We start from the raw sequence: 19316 nt of genomic DNA, 5'->3' as shown, positions 1-19316 counted from the left end.
AAACTTCCTTAATCTTGTGAGGAAGTAGAGGCATTGATGTGTTTTTTTTTGACCAATGTGATTGGTCCAAGACAAATTGGTCGTGCTTACACCAAGAAACCTGAAGCTCTCGACATCTCCACTTTGGTGCCATTGAAGATGTTGACTGGGGCATACACACCACTTCATTTCCCAAAGACAATAATTAGCTCCTTCTTCCTGCTGGTTTGAGGTTGTTGTCTTGATGCCATGTTACTGAACACTCTATCTCGTTTTTGTACTTCATTTCATAATTGTTTGACATCCAGCCATCAACAGAGGTGTCATGTGGAAACGTCTAAATGGAGTGAGCAGAATTTGGCCACACAGTTGTGAGTTGTAAATATAATAAGGAGCTAGGAATGCTTTCTTGCGAAGCACTGGTGCTGTGAATTATTTTTGTCACCACTTCTCGCTGATTGTGGTCTGTCGGTGAGGGAGTTGAGGATCCAATGGCAGAGGGTGGTGCTGACTCTTCGGTCCAGGACATAAAATGCTGGAGCAACTCAGCAGGTCAGGCAGCATCTCTGAAGAAAAGGAATAGGTGATGTTTGGGTCAGACCGCTCCCCAGATCCCAGGCGTAGCAATTTGGAGATGAGTTTGGTTGGGATTAAGATGTTGAGAGTGGAGCCATAATAAAAATAATAGGAGTCTGATATAGGTGTCCTTGTTATTCAAATGTTCTATGAATAAGTGTAAGGCCTGGGAGATGGAGACTGCCTTAGACCTATTGTGAAGGTAGGCGAACTGCAGTTGTTTTTAACTGTTTAAGAAGCTGGAGTTAATGTGCACCATGACCAGCCTCTTGAAACACTTCATGACAACGGATGTCTGAGCCACTGGACGATGGTCATTAAGGCACAGGATCTTGCTTTTCTTTGGCAGCAGGACCATAGTGGTCTGAAAATGGGTGGGAGCTTCAGAATAGAGTAAGGAAAGATTAAAGACGTCCGTGAATACTCCCACCAACTGGTCTGTATAGGTTCTGAGGACAGGGCTGGGCACTCCATCCAGGCCAGTTGCTTTCAGCAGATTCACACTCAGGAAAACTGAGCTGCAACAGCGACTGTGGATACAGGTGCACTGAGGCTTTCGGGGTGGACGATGTAATTCTCATAGAGGTGTATAAGATCACACTAAGCCTCCTGCGCTCCAATGAATAAAGTCCGAGCCTGCTCAGCCTCTCCCTATAGCTCAAGCTAAAACTGAACCATGTACTCCAAACGTGGCTCTGAACAAAGATGGCGCCTGCCTGTGGCGACATTTTGCCAGCAGCTCAACAGCCCCCGACTCATCAATGTCTTTACAACTGTAACATAACATTCAATTCAATTCAATTCAACTTTAATGTCATTGCACAAATACTGAGTATGGGTACAACGAAATGCAGTTTTGCGTCAGTCCGTAGTAGTGCAATATAGAAATTTAAAAAAAGAGGATACAGAATAATAAAGATACAGAATAATTAAACAATGGGGACGGAGGGACCGGAGGAATGTATCGGCGGGACTCCGAGTTCAGCAATGCGACGGTATGATTGTAGAAGCTGTTCCTCATCCTACTGGTACGAGACCTGAGGCTCCTGTACCGCCTCCCTGATGGGAGGAGGGCAAACAGTCCATGGTTGGGGTAGGAGGGGTCTTTAATGATCTTCCCAGCTCGTTTCAGACACCGTTTTCGGTGGAGGGCATCCATGGCAGGGAGCGGGGCACCGATGATGTGCTGCACGGTTTTCACCACCCAACTTCTATACTCAATTTCCTAACTGATGAAGGCCAATGTATCGAAAACCTTCTTGACCACTCTTATCTACGCGTGATGCTATTTTCAGAGAACTATGTACTTGCACTCCTGAATCTCTCTCTGCTCTACAACACTCCCTAGGTCCCTGACATTCACTGTGAAGGTCCTGCCATCCTATGACTTCTCAAAATGCAATACCTCGCACTTATCTCAAAGGTTTCAAAGGTCTTTCATTGTCACGTGTACCAATTAAGGTACAGTGATATTCGAATTACCATACAGCCATACTAAAAAAAAGCAAGACACACAACTACATAAAAGTCGATATAAATATCCACCACAGCGAATTCCCCACATTCCTCACTGATGGAAGACAAAGTCAAATCTTCTTCCGTCTTTATTCTCCAATGGTCGGGGCAGTCGAACAATCCGTCGGGGCGATTGAAGCTCCTGCAGTCAGCAATCGAGGCCCTTGTGTTGGGGCAATCAAAGCTCCTGTGGCTTGGAGCTCCCGGTCGGTCTCTTACCACGATGTTAAAGTTCGCAGGCTCCCGCTGTTGGAGCTCCCAAATCGATCTTCAGCAAGAGGCCGCCAACTCCTCGATGTTAGGCCACAGTGTGGACGGAGATACGATATGGAAAAAAATCGCATCTCCATCGAGGTAAGAGATTAAAAAAAGTTTTGCCCAACCTCCCCCTCCCCCACATAAAACAAAGCTAAAGAACTCTAAAACATACATTTAACACATACTATTAAAACAACAAGGAAGAAAAGGACAGACAGACTGTTGGCGAGGCAGCCAATGCTCCACTAACCATTCCTCAGCCCACTTGTCCAACTGATCAAATTCCTGCTGTAATTTTTGATAACCATCTCCACTATCTGCGATGCCACCCATTTTATTGGATATGAGGAGAATACATTTACCTAGAGGAGGGGAATCAAAAACAAAAGGACATGGGTTAAGGTGAGAGGGGAAAGATTTAATAGAAACCCGAGGGGCAACCTTTTCATGGAGAGGATGGTGGGTATTTGGAACGAGCTGCCAGAGGAGGTAGTTGAGACGGGTACTATAATAATATTAAGAGATTTGGACCAGTACAAGAATAGGGTTTAGAAGATATGGGTCAAACATGGACAGTTGGGGCTAGTGTTGATGGAGTATCTTGGTCAGCAAGGGCAAGTTGGACCGAAGGGCTGTTTCCATGCAGAATGACATTGACTTTAAGACTTTACCTCTCATCCCTCTAAACTTTAGGGAATATTGATTGATTCTCTATACATAATCTCTTATGTATAGAGCCATGATCACATTGAATGGCGATGCTGGCTCGAAGGGCTGGATGGCCTACTCCTGCACCTATGGTCTATTAAACATAATACTCCCATACCAGAATTCAATCACATGACCTTTTACTGTATCCCTCTATTGCAAGTATTAGGTAGGATGATCAGACCTGTACATGATATACGATATGTAGTTTCACTAGATTCTGTGATTTAATGATGAAGTGGAATTCTGAGGAATGCAACTACTACTAAAACTGGTACTTCAGAGATGTTCTTATTATCATTAGGATTTGAAAGAACAATGATGATGAATGTGAGAAATGCTCGTTCTTCACTTGCTTAATGCAATGATATCTGATTATAAACAAAGAACAAACTAATGGATAAATTCAGCAGATTAGGCAGCATCTGTGGAAGAAAATAGCCCGTCGATGTTTGGGTCAGGACCTTTCAGACTGATAAAGCAGCGAGATGTATGCTGGCACAAAGAGGCAATGGAAATGGGTGGATTCGGGTGAGGAAGACTGACTGACGCAAAACATTTGTCCATTTCCCTCAACAGATGCTGTCTGGCCTGTTGAAATCCTCCAAGACTATGTGTTTTGCTCAAGATTTCAGCATCTGCAATCTTTTTTGTCGATCTGATTATAGTTGTCCAATTTGAAGTAAGCAAATTATTATTTAAAATAATGAGGGTGCGTGACTACAACAGGGCTAACATTAGCAATAGAAGTAAATAATTAATGATGATTTATAATGTTATGCAAATAAATTACTCCCACTATGCTATGGGGATATCTTGGTGAAAACATTACCATGCAGCACGAATAAAGGACATGCTTGGGTTAGCAGTGCTGCTTCAGTTGCTGAATCCTCCCTCCATTTGCATTCCTACCAACTGTTTTTATTTGAAAAGCCCTGTCCCACTGTACGAGTTCATTCAAGAGTTCTCCCGAGTTTGCCCTGATTTGAACTCTGAGATTTACGGTAATGGCCGCTCGTAGGTACTCGGGGCAAAGAGAGCTCTTGAATGAACTCGTACAGTGGGACAGGGCTTTAAGTATTAACTTCCTTCCCTTTTGTGGGGCTGTTGCCTTTTGATTTCCCACCAAATGTTGTGTGCTGGTTAACAATTCAACTATATGATATTCCACTGGGCCTGAGAAAGGAAAGGCAATCGGTATTGGGGTCTCTATGAGTAACGGTGTTTTTGGAGTTTGCACAATAATGCTTTATTCTATGCTGGTGTGGTAGATGAAAGTTAAAAAATATGGTGCTAGAAATCTGAAATACAAATGGGAAATACTGCAAACATTAGGCAGGCCAGGCGTCATCTGTAGAAACAGAAACCTAGCCAATGTTTCAAATAAAAGACCCCCTTAATAAATCGGGAAGCATTAACCTTTTTTTCTGATAACTTCTGCCTGATCTGTTGCATGATTTCACCATTTTCTGTTATTAATTAACTTGAGAAAGATATTGTGTTTGGGGCATAGAAACATAGAAACATAGAAAATAGGTGCAGGAGTAGGCCATTCGGCCCTTCGAGCCTGCACCGCCATTCAATATGATCATGGCTGATCATCCAACTCAGTATCCTGTACCTGCCTTCTCTCCATACCCCCTGATCCCTTTAGCCACAAGGGCCACATCTAACTCCCTCTTAAATATAGCCAATGAACTAGCCTCAACTACCTTCTGCGGGAGAGAATTCCACAGATTCACCACTCTCTGTGTGAAAAAAGTTTTCCTCATCTCGGTCCTAAAAGATTTCCCCTTTATCCTTAAACTGTGACCTTGTTCTGGACTTCCCCAACATCGGGAACAATCTTCCTGCATCTAGCCTGTCCAACCCCTTAAGAATTTTGTAAGTTTCTATTAGATCCCCCCTCAATCTTCTAAATTCTAGCGAGTACAAACCGAGTCTATCCAGTCTTTCTTCATATGAAAGTCCTGACATCCCAGGAATCTGTCTGGTGAACCTTCTCTGTACTCCCTCTATGGCAAGAATGTCTTTCCTCAGATTAGGAGACCAAAACTATACGCAATACTCCAGGTGTGGTCTCACCAAGACCCTGTACAACTGCAGTAGAACCTCCCTGCTCCTATACTCAAATCCTTTTGCTATGAATGCTAACATACCATTCGCCTTCTTAACTGCCTGCTGCACCTGCATGCCTACTTTTAATGACTGGTGTACCATGACACCCAGGTCGCGTTGCATCTCCCCCTTTCCTAATCGGCCACCATTCAGATAATAATCTACTTTCCTGTTTTTGCCGCCAAAGTGTATAACCTCACATTTATCCACATTATACTGCATCTGCCATGCATTTGCCCACTCACCCAGCCTATCCAAGTCACCTTGCAGCCTCCTAGCATCCTTCTCACAGCTAACACTGCCCCCCAGCTTCGTGTCATCCGCAAACTTGGAGATGTTGCATTCAATTCCCTCGTCCAAATCATTAATATATATCGTAAATAGCTGGGGTCCCAGAACTGAGCCTTGTGGTACCCCACTAGTCACTGCCTGCCATTGTGAAAAGGACCCGTTTACTCCTACTCTTTGCTTCCTGTCTGCCAGCCAGTTCTCTATCCACATCAATACTGAACCCCCAATACCGTATGCTTTAAGTTTGTATACTAATCTCTTATGTGGGACCTTGTCGAAAGCCTTCTGAAAGTCCAGATATAACACATCCACTGGTTCTCCCTTATCCACTCTACTAGTTACATCCTCGAAAAATTCTATAAGATTCGTCAGACATGATTTACCCTTCATAAATCCATGCTGACTTTGTCCGATGATTTCACCACTTTCCAAATGTGCTGCTATCCCATCTTTAATAACTGATTCTAGCAGTTTCCCCACTACCGACGTTAGACTAACTGGTCTGTAATTCCCCGTTTTCTCTCTCCCTCCCTTTTTAAAAAGTGGTGTTACATTAGCTACCCTCCAATCCTCAGGAACTACTCCAGAATCTAAAGAGTTTTGAAAAATTATCACTAATGCATCCACTATTTCTGGGGCTACTTCCTTAAGTACTCTAGGATGCAGCCTATCTGGCCCTGGGGATTTATCGGCCTTTAATCCATTCAATTTACCTAACACCAATTCCCGGCTAACCTGGATTTCACTCAGTTCCTCCATCTCATTTGACCCCCGGTCCCCTGCTATTTCCGGCAGATTATTTATGTCTTCCTTAGTGAAGACAGAACCAAAGTAGTTATTCAATTGGTCTGCCATGTCCTTGTTCCCCATGATCAATTCACCCGTTTCTGACTGCAAGGGACCTACATTTGTTTTAACTAATCTTTTTCTCTTCACATATCTATAAAAGCTTTTGCAGTCAGTTTTTATGTTCCCTGCCAGTTTTCTTTCATAATCTATTTTCCCTTTCCTAATTAAGCCCTTTGTCCTCCTCTGCTGGTCTCTGAATTTCTCCCAGTCCTCTGGTAGGCTGCTTTTTCTGGCTAATTTGTACGCTTCATCTTTTGTTTTGATACTATCCCTGATTTCCCTTGTTATCCACGGATGCACTACCTTCCCTGATTTATTTTTTTGCCAAACTGGGATGAACAATTGTTGTAGTTCATCCATGCAGTCTTTAAATGCCTTCCATTGCATATCCACCGTCAACCCATTAAGAATCAATCGCTAGTCTATCTTGGCCAATTCACGTCTCATACCCTCAAAGTTACCTTTCTTTAAGTTCAGGACCCTTGTTTCTGAATTAACGATGTCACTCTCCATCCTAATGAAGAACTCAACCATATTATGGTCACTCTTGCCCAAGGGGCCACGCACAACAAGACTGCTAACTAACCCTTCCTCATTACTCAATACCCAGTCTAGAATAGCCTGCTCTCTCGTTGGTTCCTCTACATGTTGGTTTAGAAAACTATCCCGCATACATTCCAAGAAATCCTCTTCCTCAGCACCCTTGCCAATTTGATTCACCCAATCTATATGTAGATTGAAGTCACCCATTATAACTGTTTTACCTTTGTTGCACGCATTTCTAATTTCCTGTTTGATGCCATCCCCAACTCCACTACTACTGTTAGGTGGCCTGTACACAACTCCCACTAGCGTTTTCTGCCCCTTAGTGTTTTGCAGCTCTACCCATATCGATTCCACATCCTCAAAGCTAATGTCCTTCCTTTCTATTGCGTTAATCTGCTCTCTAACCAGCAACGCTACCCCACCTCCTTTCCCTTTCTGTCTATCCCTCCTGAATATTGAATATCCCTGGATGTTGAGCTCCCAGCCTTGGTCACCCTGGAGCCATGTCTCCGTGATCCCAACTATATCATAGTCGTTAATAGCTATCTGCACATTCAACTCATCCACCTTATTACGAATGCTCCTTGCATTGAGACACAAAGCCTTCAGGCTTGTTTTTACAACACTCTTACCCCTTATACTATTATGCTGAAAAGTGGCCCTTTTTGATTTTTGCCCTGGATTTGCCGACCTGCCACTTTTACTTTTCACCTTGCTACCTATTGCTTCTACCCTCATTTTACACCCCTCTGTCTCTACGCTCACACATTTAAGAAACCCTTTCCCTTTAACTCCATCCTCCACTATCCCATTCGACACCCCACCCCCCTTATTCAGTTTAAAACCACCCGTGTAGCAGTGGCAAACCTGCCTGCCAGAATGCTGGTCCCACACCTGTTAAGATGCAATCCGTCCCTTTTGTACAGATCCCCCTTACCCCAAAACAGATCCCAGTGATCTAAGAATCTAAATCCCTGCCCCGTGCACCAGTTCCTCAGCCACACGTTCAGGTCCCGTATCTCCCTGTTCCTGCTCTCGCCAGCACGAGGAACTGGAAGCAAACGCCTATCTCACCAGGGACTAACTCTACTGAACGTTTTTCCTTCCATTATTTATTATGTAAAAGAATATGTGTGTTATGATTGTGTTTATAGTTTGTTTGGTTGGTTGTCTTTTGCACAAAAGTCCGCGAGCATTGCCACTTTCATTTCACTGCACATCTCGTATGTGTATAGAAACACTTCTGCTTCCAGAATGCTAATAACAAATTATCGTCTTGATTGTAATGCAAAGGCAGTTGAGTGAGTACTTTATAAATATGACTGCAATGTCGTCTTTGTTGTACAAGTTGTTTCTACCTCAGTGCTGTTGATTGCAAACAGGAACTGTTTGTGTTGTCCATTATTTCCAATATTCCTGTGGTTAGCGGAAAGGTTTGCTGGTCCTTGCCCGTCTCTCAAGCAGATTGCAATTAGAAGCTTGTGCACTGTTTAAATTGTTTAAACACTTGGAGATCAGATATGCATTCTTGCATTGGGCAAATTGCCCTCTGCTAATCTAAAGTTGAATGGATCAATCATGTGTGCGCGTGACTACAACCAGGAGTGATAATGGTTACTGATGTAGCAATTACCACGTGAAAAGTTTCAATAAATGATGTCATAATTAAGGAATCTTGTCCAAAAAATATAACCCTGGCCATAGACCATAATTTTCTGAAGCAGACTCTTTGACATTATCTAACACAAATGATAAATTTAAATTGCTTGAATACTCAGCGGGTCACAGCCACATCTGTGGAGCAAAAAAGACAAGTTAACATTTCAAGGAAATTACCTTGGGCATAGCTAGAGATAAAGCATGTTTTAAATTGCAAAGCAAAGGGAGAGAGGGGGCAAGGGAGCAAAATGAAAGATCCGTGAAATGGCCAGTTTTTAGGCGAGTGAATGACAGTCAAGTCAAGTCAAGTTTATTTGTCACATACACATACGAGATGTGCAGTGAAATGAAAGTGGCAATGCTCGCGGACTTTTGTGCAAAAGACAACCAACCAAACAAACTATAAACACAATCATAACACACATATTCTTTTACATAATAAATAATGGAAGGAAAAACGTTCAGTAGAGTTAGTCCCTGGTGAGATAGGCGTTTACAGTCCGAATGGCCTCTGGGAAGAAACTCCTTCTCAACCTCTCTGTTCTCACCGCATGGCAACGGAGGCGTTTGCCTGACCGTAGCAGCTGGAACAGTCCATTGCAGGGGTGGAAGGGGTCTCTCATGATATTGTTGGCTCTGGAGTTGCACCTCCTGATGTATAGTTCCTGCAGGGGGGCAAGTGAAGTTCCCATAGTGCGTTCGGCCGAACGCACTACTCTCTGCAGAGCCTTCTTGTCCTTGGCAGAGCAATTCCCAAACCAGATGGTAATGTTCCCGGACAAGATGCTTTCCACCGCCGCTGCGTAGAAACACTGGAGGATCCTCGGAGACACTCTGAATTTCCTCAATTGCCTGAGGTGGTAAAGGCGCTGCCTTGCCTTACTCACGAGTGCTAAGGCGTGTGATGCCCATGTCATATCCTCGGAGATGTGGACTCCCAGATATTTAAAACAGTTCACCCTATCCACAGGATCCCCCATTTATCCACATCATCTGTACGTCCTCAGATGATGTGCCCTCCTAAAGTCCATGATCAGCTCCTTCGTTTTTTTTGATGTTCAAGAGGAGGCTGTTATCCTGGCACCAGAGTGCTAGACCAGCCACCTCCTCCCGGTAGGCCTTCTCGTCGTTGTCTGAGATCAGGCCCACCACCACAGTGTCATCAGCAAACTTAATTATTGAGTTGGAGCTGAACCTAGCCACACAGTCATGTGTGTACAGGGAGTACAATAGGGGCTGAGGACGCAACCCTGGGGCGATCCTGTGCTCAGGGTGAGGGACTTCGATGTATTCCCTCCCATCTTGACTACCTGGGGCCTGGCGGTGAGAAAGTCCAGGACCCAGGCACACAGGGAGGTGTTGAGCCCCAATTCCATTAGCTTCCCGGCCAGTCTGGTGGGGACTATCGTGTTGAAGGCTGAACTGTAGTCTATGAACAGCATCCTCACGTAGCCCCCCTTCTGGCTGTCCAGATGGGAGAGAGCGGTGTGCAAGACCTGGGAGACCGCATCGTCCGTGGATCTGTTCGGACGGTATGCGAACTGCAACAGGTCCATGTTCCGAGGGAGGAAGGTGCAGATGTGTTTCTTTACCAGCCTCTCAAAGCATTTCATGACTACCGAGGTAAGGGCCACTGGACGGTAGTCATTCAGACAGGCTGGGGAGGCATTTTTTGGTACCGGTACAATGATGGATTTTTTGAAGCAGGCAGGGACCACGGACTTGTCCAGGGAGAGGTTGAATAATGTAGTGAGCACTGCAGCTAGCTGCGTAGCACAGGACTTGAGTACTCGCCCCGAGATGCCATCGGGGCCTGCAGCTTTTCTCGTGTTCACCCGTGTCAGCGCCCTCCTCACGTTGTGCTCGGACAGCGAGAATGTGTGCACATTCCTCCCTTCAGCTTCGGTAGCCAGCCCACTGGCGGTATTGTCGATAGTAGGCAGACCTGAGGTGGTGTTGTCCCTCTCGAAACGAGCGTAAAAGGAGTTCAGGTCATCAGCTAGGGAGGTGCCGGCACTTGCGGATGAGGGAGGGGTGCTCCGGTAGTTGGTTACAATCCGTAACCCCTGCCACAGGCTTCTGGTGTCCTGCTGCTCCATCTGTAACTCCATCTTGTCTCTGTACCTTCTCTTTGCGTCCTTCACCGCCCTTCGCAGTCGGTAGGACTCTGCCTTGTAGACGTCCATGTTTCCTGATGCCAGGCTCGAGGGTGATAAAGCAGAGGGTGAAATGGGGTATAAAGGCATTAATGAATGGCAAAACGTAGGTCTGGGAAAGGTGAATACGTGTGAAATTAGCGACAGTAAAGAAATGAACAAGTAACTAAGGCATTCTGAGTTTTACAGCATTTTGTTTTGTGCCAAATTTTCAGCATCTGCAGTATTTTGATTGTTGCCATCTGTTAGACATGGCCTTGTGATTTCAGGTTTGTGTTAATTCATTTAACCACCGTGGTGCCACATCCAGATTAACAGCTAATAGACTAGGCAAATAGCATAGATCAGAATGGAGAAATGAATGCGACCAGGGGTGGGGGGGTACAGGAAAGAGTGGGGGGGTGGGGGGGGGGGAATGGAACCAGGAGTATGCCATTCAGCTTTTCACGCCTGCTGAACTATTCAATGATATTAATCTTCAGTGCCACTTCCCTGTAATCTTCACACCTTTCATTCCATTTCGTAACATGGCTTTTTAATGACAAATAGATTCAATGACAAATCTGCCTCTGCTTGATCACACTACTGATATTGTGGGTAAATAATGGGTATTGTCGATATTTTGACAGCAAATCCTAGCACACAATACATGTGAGCAGAATAAAGAATATTTGAATCTCCTTTCATAGCTCCACTCCCATGGAAGATTTATTGGAGCTGAGGTGCAGCAAGAAAGATTGCCCTGTAGCATTTCATAATAATGGTAACAGCCCCACTTGCCATTGGGATTTCATAACCCATCACCACTCAGCCATAGAAGAAGCTTTCAGGATGTTATTCACAACCTCCAGTCCATACAGTGCATTCAGAAAGTATTCAGACCCCTTCACTTTTTCCACACTTTGTTACGTTACAGCCTTATTCTAAAATGGGTTACATTCATTCTTTTAAAAATCATCAATCTACACACAATACCCCAGAATGAAGAAGTGAAAACAGGTGTTTAGAAATATTTGCAAAGTAATTAAAAATAAATAACTGAAATATCATATTTACATACGTATTCAGACCCGTTGCTATGACACTCAAAATTGAGCTTAGGTTCATCCAGTTTCCATTGATTATCCTTGAGATGTTTCTACAACATGATTGGTGTCCACCAGTGGTAAATTAAATTGATTGGACATGATTTGGAAAGGCACACACCTGTCTATATAAGGTCCCACAGTTGACAGTGCATGTCAGAACAAAAACCAAGTCATGAAGACAATGGAATTGTCCGTAGACCTCCAAGACAGGATTGTATCGAGACACAGATCTGGGGAAGGGTATAAAACAATTTCTGCAGCATTGCAGGTCCCGAAGAACACAGTGGCCTCCATCATTCTTAAATGGAAGAACTTTGGAACCACCAGGACGCTTCATAGAGATGGCTGCCTGGGCAATCGGGGAGAAGGGCCTTGGTCAGGGAGGTGACCAAGAACCTGGAAACACCTCCAACGGGAAACCACTACTGGCCACATCTTCCCATCTCCACCCCTTTCTGCTTTCCGCAGAGACCGCTCACTCTGAAACTCCCTGGTCAACTCCTCCCCACCCAAACCACCCCCTCCCCAGGAACTTTCACCTGCAACTGCAGGAGATGCAGCACCTGTCCCTTTACCTCCCCCCTCGTCTCCATCCAAGGACCCAAACAGTCTTTCAAGGTGAGGCAGAGGTTCACTTGCACCTCCTCCAACCTCATCTACTGTATCCGCTGTTCCAGGTGTCAACCTCTACATCGGTGAGACCAAGCGCAGGCTCGGCGATCGTTTTGCTGAACACCTCTGCTCAGTCCATCTTAACCTACCTGATGTCTCGGTGGCTCAACACTTCAACTCCCCCTCCCATTCCCATTCCCAATCTGACCTTTTTGTCCTGGGCCTCCTCCATTGTCAGAGTGAGGCCCAGCGCAAATTGGAGGAACCGCATCTCATATTTCGCTTAGGCAGTTTACACCCCAGAAGTATGAACATTGACCTCTAACTTCAGATAGCCCGAAAGGAAAAGGAATAAAGTTGTTGTTTGATTTCTTGAGGGCCTCTGGGCTTATAAAAAGGATCTAATATAAAGACATGAGTACTGTGGAATGAAGCCAGAAGGTGGCAACAATGCAACATTGTGGATGCCGGCTGCCGTAAAACTCCAAAGAAGAAGTAGAAGAAGAAGAACAGATAGCCCTTGCTTTCCCTCTCCATCCCCTTCCCAGTTCTCCCACTAGTCTTACTGTCTCCGCCTACATTCTACCTCTGCTCCGCCCACTCCCCTGACATCAGTCTGAAGAAGGGTCTCGACCCAAAATGTCGCCCATTCCTTCTCTCCAGAGATGCTGCCTCACCTGCTGAGTTACTCCAGCATTTTGAGCTTGAAGTTGTATTTTGTCTACATTTAAACAGCAAAGAATAAATGAAGTTCCAACTCGGTGCTTTATAATTTCATTTGTTTTTGTTCCAACCACATCCCTAAATTACTCATTGGATTCAAAATCCAATTATCTGAAAGCTATTTATCTTTGCTAAAGGTTGTTAAACCAGAAACATTTTTGTGAAATTTATGGTTAATGTTTTAAAGTCATGGTTCTCTTGTGTCTCCAGTAATTTTCTCAATAATTACATTTTTTGAATATTTGATGAAGTTTGTCCCCCAATAAAAGTCAGCATGCTTTTGTTAATCTTGATCATTTTAAATAATTGTTAATCCTTATTATTTCAGTTCAGACTGACACTTATTATGTTCAATCAATCAAGACTTTATTGTCATTCAAAAATACACCAACAAATGCAAATCTGAACAAAATGTTGGTGCATCTGGCTCACCGTGGAACATAAAATAACAAAAGGATAAAATAGATAAGAAGATAAAATAGATAAAAAGATAAAATAGTTGATAGTGGCGGCACTTTATATGGAATTCAAGAGTCTGATGGCTTGGGGGAAGAAGCTGTTGCAAAACCTGGCCGTTCTGTTCCTTATACTGCGATACCTTTGTGATGTTCTTCATAGTTTATGGTTACATCTATGTTGCTTCTAAGATGTCCTTGGATTTTCGTTTCTGAAACGTTTAGCTGCCTTAATCAAATAGATGCTGGAATTGTCTAATCCAAATAAGAATTGTACAAAAAGGGATGTAGAATTCAGCATGTGCTAAAGTATTTTAAATACTAAAGGTGTGTTATTGCATTCTTATTCCAGTCATATTAATGAAACCAAACATAAAATTTTGCAAAATGGTTCTGTTTTATGCAATTAGTTTGACCATACAAAATTTGAAATGTTATTTACCATGAATGAAAATTAACTATTTCTCTCTATACTGCCAAACTTACTGTGTATTTCTGGCATTTTTTGTTTTTATTGCAGGTTTTACTATATTTAGTATTAAATGTCATGTTAAAGCATTTTAGAATTTTGAAGCTTTTAATCTTTGATTTTGGGCTCTTGATCTTTTCTGATTCTGATCTTGTACGTCTAGCTTCTGATATTCTTGTTGCCCCAATGTAATTTATGGACTTAATTATTGCCGGTTGTTTTCAGGTGGTGCTTGTGCGCTGGAATGAGCCATTTCAGAAACTTGCAACATGTGATGCCGATGGAGGAATTTTTGTGTGGATTCAGTATGAAGGCAGGTGGTCAGTTGAGCTGGTCAATGACCGTGGAGCACAGGTAAATATCTTCAGTATGAAATATTTGAAATTGGTCTTTTTTAATGTTTCCACTCAAAACCACTAAATCATCATCATCATCATCATCATCATCATCATCATCATCATCATCATCGTTGAAAACATCACCGGGCACGGTGCCTTACAATGCTATGTACGACAGTGATCGCAATTCTACTGAAGTGTGGATGGCCGTTGGCTCGCTAGGAGCTCATCTGCCCTTTGACAGATCTTGTTTTTGGTCCTGCTGGGGGTCAACAGCCCCCTCCTCACCTGGCAAACCAGGTGGGGGAGACGGTTTAGTCGCCGACTATCCGACCATTGAGCAGGTAGCACGGGATTGCATGGTACCCGTGGCGAGGCGGAACTCCCCCCCCCCCGACCTGACTCTTAAAACTCTCAAAAGATTAAAATACGATACGTTGATTTTGTGATTTTGAAGTTTCATCATGGGGATAATACATTTATAAATTGACATGATATTCTTTTTACTTGAGGTACTAATTTATCAGTCAGCCTTTTCCAAAGTGGGTTGAAGATGAACTTAAGATGAACATTTTTAGAATTTGTATCTGTTTCCCCATGGCACTGTTTTAACACCCACTTGATGCATTATTCATCTGCATGACTGTTCTTTTCAAGAGAGTCGCGTGCTTAATTGTCATATGCATTGGGAATGGAGCAGTGAAATCTTTACTTGCTCCAGCCTGACCACCACATTAACACAAACTCAACAAATAAATGTACAATAATTAATAATACAATAAATTATCAGCATTACTAGATAACCTGACCATAATAATGCAAACCAAACTACACAACCTAAACTATATCCATAGTAGATTGTTGCTGAGGTAGGCTCGTGGTTAGGGCTGCACAGCGTGGAAGAAGAACGTGATGGTTGATGGGAAAAAGCTATTCTTGTACCCAGAGGACACGATTCTCAGGCTCCTGTACTTTCTTCCCAAAGATAGAAGGAATATTTGAGCGTGGCCAGTGAGGTGTAGGTCTTTGAGATTAGCTGCCTTTTTGAGGCTTTGTTTCCACTAGGCAACTGGTGGAGACCCCAATACCCACGATAGTCCAGGCAATGGCCATCACTTTCTTCTCCTTCCTTCTTGGGTGTTTGTGTTACAAACCAGACCATGATGCAACTAGTCAGTATACTGTCTGCTGTATACAGGTAGAAGTTTGGTAGTGTATTCAGTGACATGCAGAATCTCTTCAAACTTCTGAGGAAGTTGAGGCTTTGATAATGCATTCTTTGTGATTACATCAATGTACTGGGCATAGATATGCATGCCCAGGTATCTGAAGCTGTTGACTCTCCACCTAAATGATGTTCTGGTGTAGTTTGTCTATTCCTGGAAACCTTTTTTTGACTTGAACACTCTTCTGGAAAGCACTTCATGTTCAATTTGAGAGAGTACCCGTGTGAACTTTAAATGTTGAGTGAAACAGTTGAATCAGAACTGGAGTTTATTTATATATACAAAAGCCTCCTATGATAAAACATCCCAAGAATTAGGCCAAATTTAGGTAGGACCATCATTGTAAAAATGTTCATTAGATGTTAGCAAAACCAATGTTTCTAAAACATGCATATGAGAGTCGTTGAGGTAGAGAGGACTGGCAGAATATCAGCATATCTGGACATCTGCTGAATTCAATAGTGGGACCGCTAAATCATTTTATTCCACATAAATGGCCATATTGAGAGGCAGCTGGAAGTGACAAATGTATAGAAAGGTTCATACAATCAGTGACTGCAATTTTTCAATTCTCTTTGATGTGCCAGTGGTGCCAGAGAACATTCCAAATTGTACTCTGGGCCTCTGGTCTCTAATCCACTGAGTATCTGATCCTGGGCCTATGGCTCCCTGCATGTATCTTTGCTGAGCCCAGTCAGGACTTAGGCTGGTGAATAGATTACTGCACATTGAAATAAAGAATGGATTGTTCCATTAGTTAGGAGTTGAGAAAAATCTATTATGATAGACTCAGCATTGCAAATTGTTATACTGTGACAATAACAGTGAAGGAAATGCCAACTGTATGTTAGTCCCTTGATTCTGCCTTCTGCAGAAAGCAACATTGAAGCTCTGTAAAGGGAAGTGGTATAGCGGTAATGCCTCGATTTGGACTGGATTATTTATAAAGACAGAAAAAATTCTTGTTCAGTTAGTAGGGATATAAAATCGTAAATCATATTGAAAACCTAATACCGATAAAATACTGATTCAAGTAAGTGATTAGAAGATGGGCATGTCCAAGAACAAAAGCTGCAGATGCTGGGAATCTGAACTAAAATCAGAAAGTCTTCAAGATGCTCAACAGATCAGGCAGTACAAATGAGAGGAGAAACAGTTGATGTTTCTGGTCAATGACCCTCAATAATATAGCCCAGAACTGCCATACAATGAATAAAACAGTGTCAATGTGGCAATTGACTTTACCCCTCCATTTCTGTTTTCCAGGTGAGTGACTTTACCTGGAGTCACGATGGTACTCAGGCACTCATTTCGTACCGGGATGGCTTTGTTCTGGTCGGATCTGTCAGTGGACAACGTCACTGGTCGTCTGAGATTAATTTGGACAGCCAGATTACTTGTGGAATATGGACACCTGATGACCAACAGGTATCATTCAGTACTGTATTTAGACATCTAAAAATTGCAATGTTTTACCAAAAATGTGCTCAATTTTTTTCTTAAAGTTATCATCATTGCCACAGTTTAGTTGTAAGAGATACAGTGTGGAAACAGGCCCTTCGGCTCACTGGGTCCGCGCAGACCAGCGATCTCCGCACATTAACACCATCCTACACCCAGTTGGGACAATTTTTACATTTATCAAGCCAATTAACCTACAAACTCGTACATCTTTGGAGTGTGGGAGGAAACCGAAGATCTCGGGGAAAACCCATGCAGGTCACGGGGAGATCGTACAAACTCTATACAGACAGCACTCGTAGTCGAGATCAAACCCGGGTCTCTGGCGCTGCATTCGCTGTGAGGCAGCAACTCTACCCCTGCTCCACCATGACTGCACAGGAGAAGGCTATTTGGCCCACCGAGTCAGTGTCTATTTCTGGAGTGCAATGCAGACAATTCCATTCCGCTGTTGCCATGCAAATTTATTTCCTTCACTTGCCTATCAGTTTCCCCTTGAAGTCAGCAGTCATCTCCACTGCCACCACTCATGGACTGCAAGTTTGAACTTATGACCACTCCATTAATGGGAATATCTTCCCCAGACGTGTCATAATCATCCACAGATTTTAAAATCGCCCTCCGCCTCTTTTGTTCCAAGGAAAGCTGGCCCAATGTTTCCAATCTAACTTCTAACAAAAACCTCTAATTACTCTGGAAATTATTCTGGTCAATCTATTCTGCTTCCTGTCAAAGACCTTCCAGTTTTAGTTTTAGAGATACAGAGTGGAAACAGGCCCTTTGGCCCACCAATATTGTGCCAACCAACGATCACACATGCACTACTTGTAGTAGAAAAAAACATGGTCCCAACACTGACCATGAGGGAAAACCACTATTTACCATCGTTTAGTCTGAAAAGTAATCATTTATCATGAAAGAACATAAGAAAATGGGAAGGAATAGGCCAATCAGCCCTTTGGGTGTGCTTCTTTCCTGACTCTTGACTCCCTTCTATTGAAATGTCTTATCAAATCCCTTCTTAATTAACCTCTAAACCTGCACACCTTTAGTATGTGGGAGCAAACTGGAGCTACGGAGAAATCTCACGCGAACACAAGGAGAACATACTGACCCATAATCAGGATCGAACCCGGGTCTCTGGTGCTGCCACTGCTCCAAATCTACTGCTGCTCCACTATACTGCTCACTGAGGGGCCTTAACAGAATGGGTACTGAGAGGATGTATCCACAGTGGGAAGTATCTGGAATGAGGTGACACAATTTCAGGATAAAGGGTCACCCATTTCGGAGGGAGATGAGGTGGAATTTCTATCAGTATGTCTAATTCTTGTAAACAAACTAATTATAACTAATTATTGTAAGCCAAGATGTTTGTGCTTATCTTCTATATAATTACTACCTGGTTATAGTTTTTTTTAATATCCTGCATGAGCCTCTCAGTATTTTGAAATATATGTAGCAAATGCTCTTGTTCCTTTGAATAATTGTTCACTTTGTATCTCGATGTAGGTGCTATTTGGTACAGCTGATGGGCAAGTGATAGTGATGGACTGCCATGGACGTATGCTAGCTCATGTATTACTCCATGAATCTCAAGGTATTGTGGGAATGTCCTGGAATTACCCCAGCTTCCTGGTGGAGGACAGTAGTGAGAGTGACACTGATTCTGATGACTACTCACCACCGCAAGGTATCTGTATGTCTCCCTAACTTAGCACATTTCTGGGCTCAACTATAATCTTTGCTGGAAATATCAGAAATAGAATTTTCATGGTTACAAACTATTGTGTAAGTTCTCTCTGTGACAGCATGGGTTTCCTCCAGGTGCTCCAGTTTCCTCCCATATCCGAAAGGCGTGCAGGTTTGTAGGTTAATTGACCTCTTGTAAATTATCTCTGGTGTGCAGGGAGTGGATGAGAAAGTGGGATAATATAGAAACGTGTGAACATGTGGTCGATGGTCGGCATGGACTAGGTGGGCTGAAGGTCCTGTTTCGGGGCTGTATGTCTAAACTAGTCACTTTGTAACCTTTGTTGCAGATGGTCCAGCAATATATCCCTTACCAATTCAAAACAGCAAGCCGCTACTGACTGTTAGCTTCACGTCTGGGGATATCAGCATGATGAACAACTATGATGATTTGTCACCCACTGTAATCCGCTCTGATATGAAAGGTGAGAAATACAGTTTCAGTGAAGTGGGAGCTGGTAGCTTAGTATATTAGTCAAATATTGTTTTTCTTTTGGCTGCAAGTGTATGATTCCACAACAAATTTAATTTCTTTGT

The 19316-nt window shown here is 43.2% G+C and overlaps 1 protein-coding gene across 1 annotated transcript in view; it reads left to right on the top strand.

Annotated features, from left to right (window-relative positions):
• The window catches only part of tulp4 (TUB like protein 4), a 75110-nt gene that overhangs the window by 15036 nt on the left and 40758 nt on the right, over positions 1-19316 (top strand). The window contains exons 2-5 of the mRNA XM_033025631.1: positions 14228-14356; positions 16833-16994; positions 18540-18720; positions 19070-19204. Coding sequence (XP_032881522.1) covers positions 14228-14356; positions 16833-16994; positions 18540-18720; positions 19070-19204 — 607 coding nt within the window. The remainder of the gene's footprint in view (positions 1-14227; positions 14357-16832; positions 16995-18539; positions 18721-19069; positions 19205-19316) is intronic.

Source organism: Amblyraja radiata, chromosome 8 (genome assembly GCF_010909765.2).
Source record: "Amblyraja radiata isolate CabotCenter1 chromosome 8, sAmbRad1.1.pri, whole genome shotgun sequence".
In the NCBI taxonomy this organism is placed as follows: domain Eukaryota; kingdom Metazoa; phylum Chordata; class Chondrichthyes; order Rajiformes; family Rajidae; genus Amblyraja; species Amblyraja radiata.
This window is presented reverse-complemented; position numbering and strand designations above follow the sequence as displayed.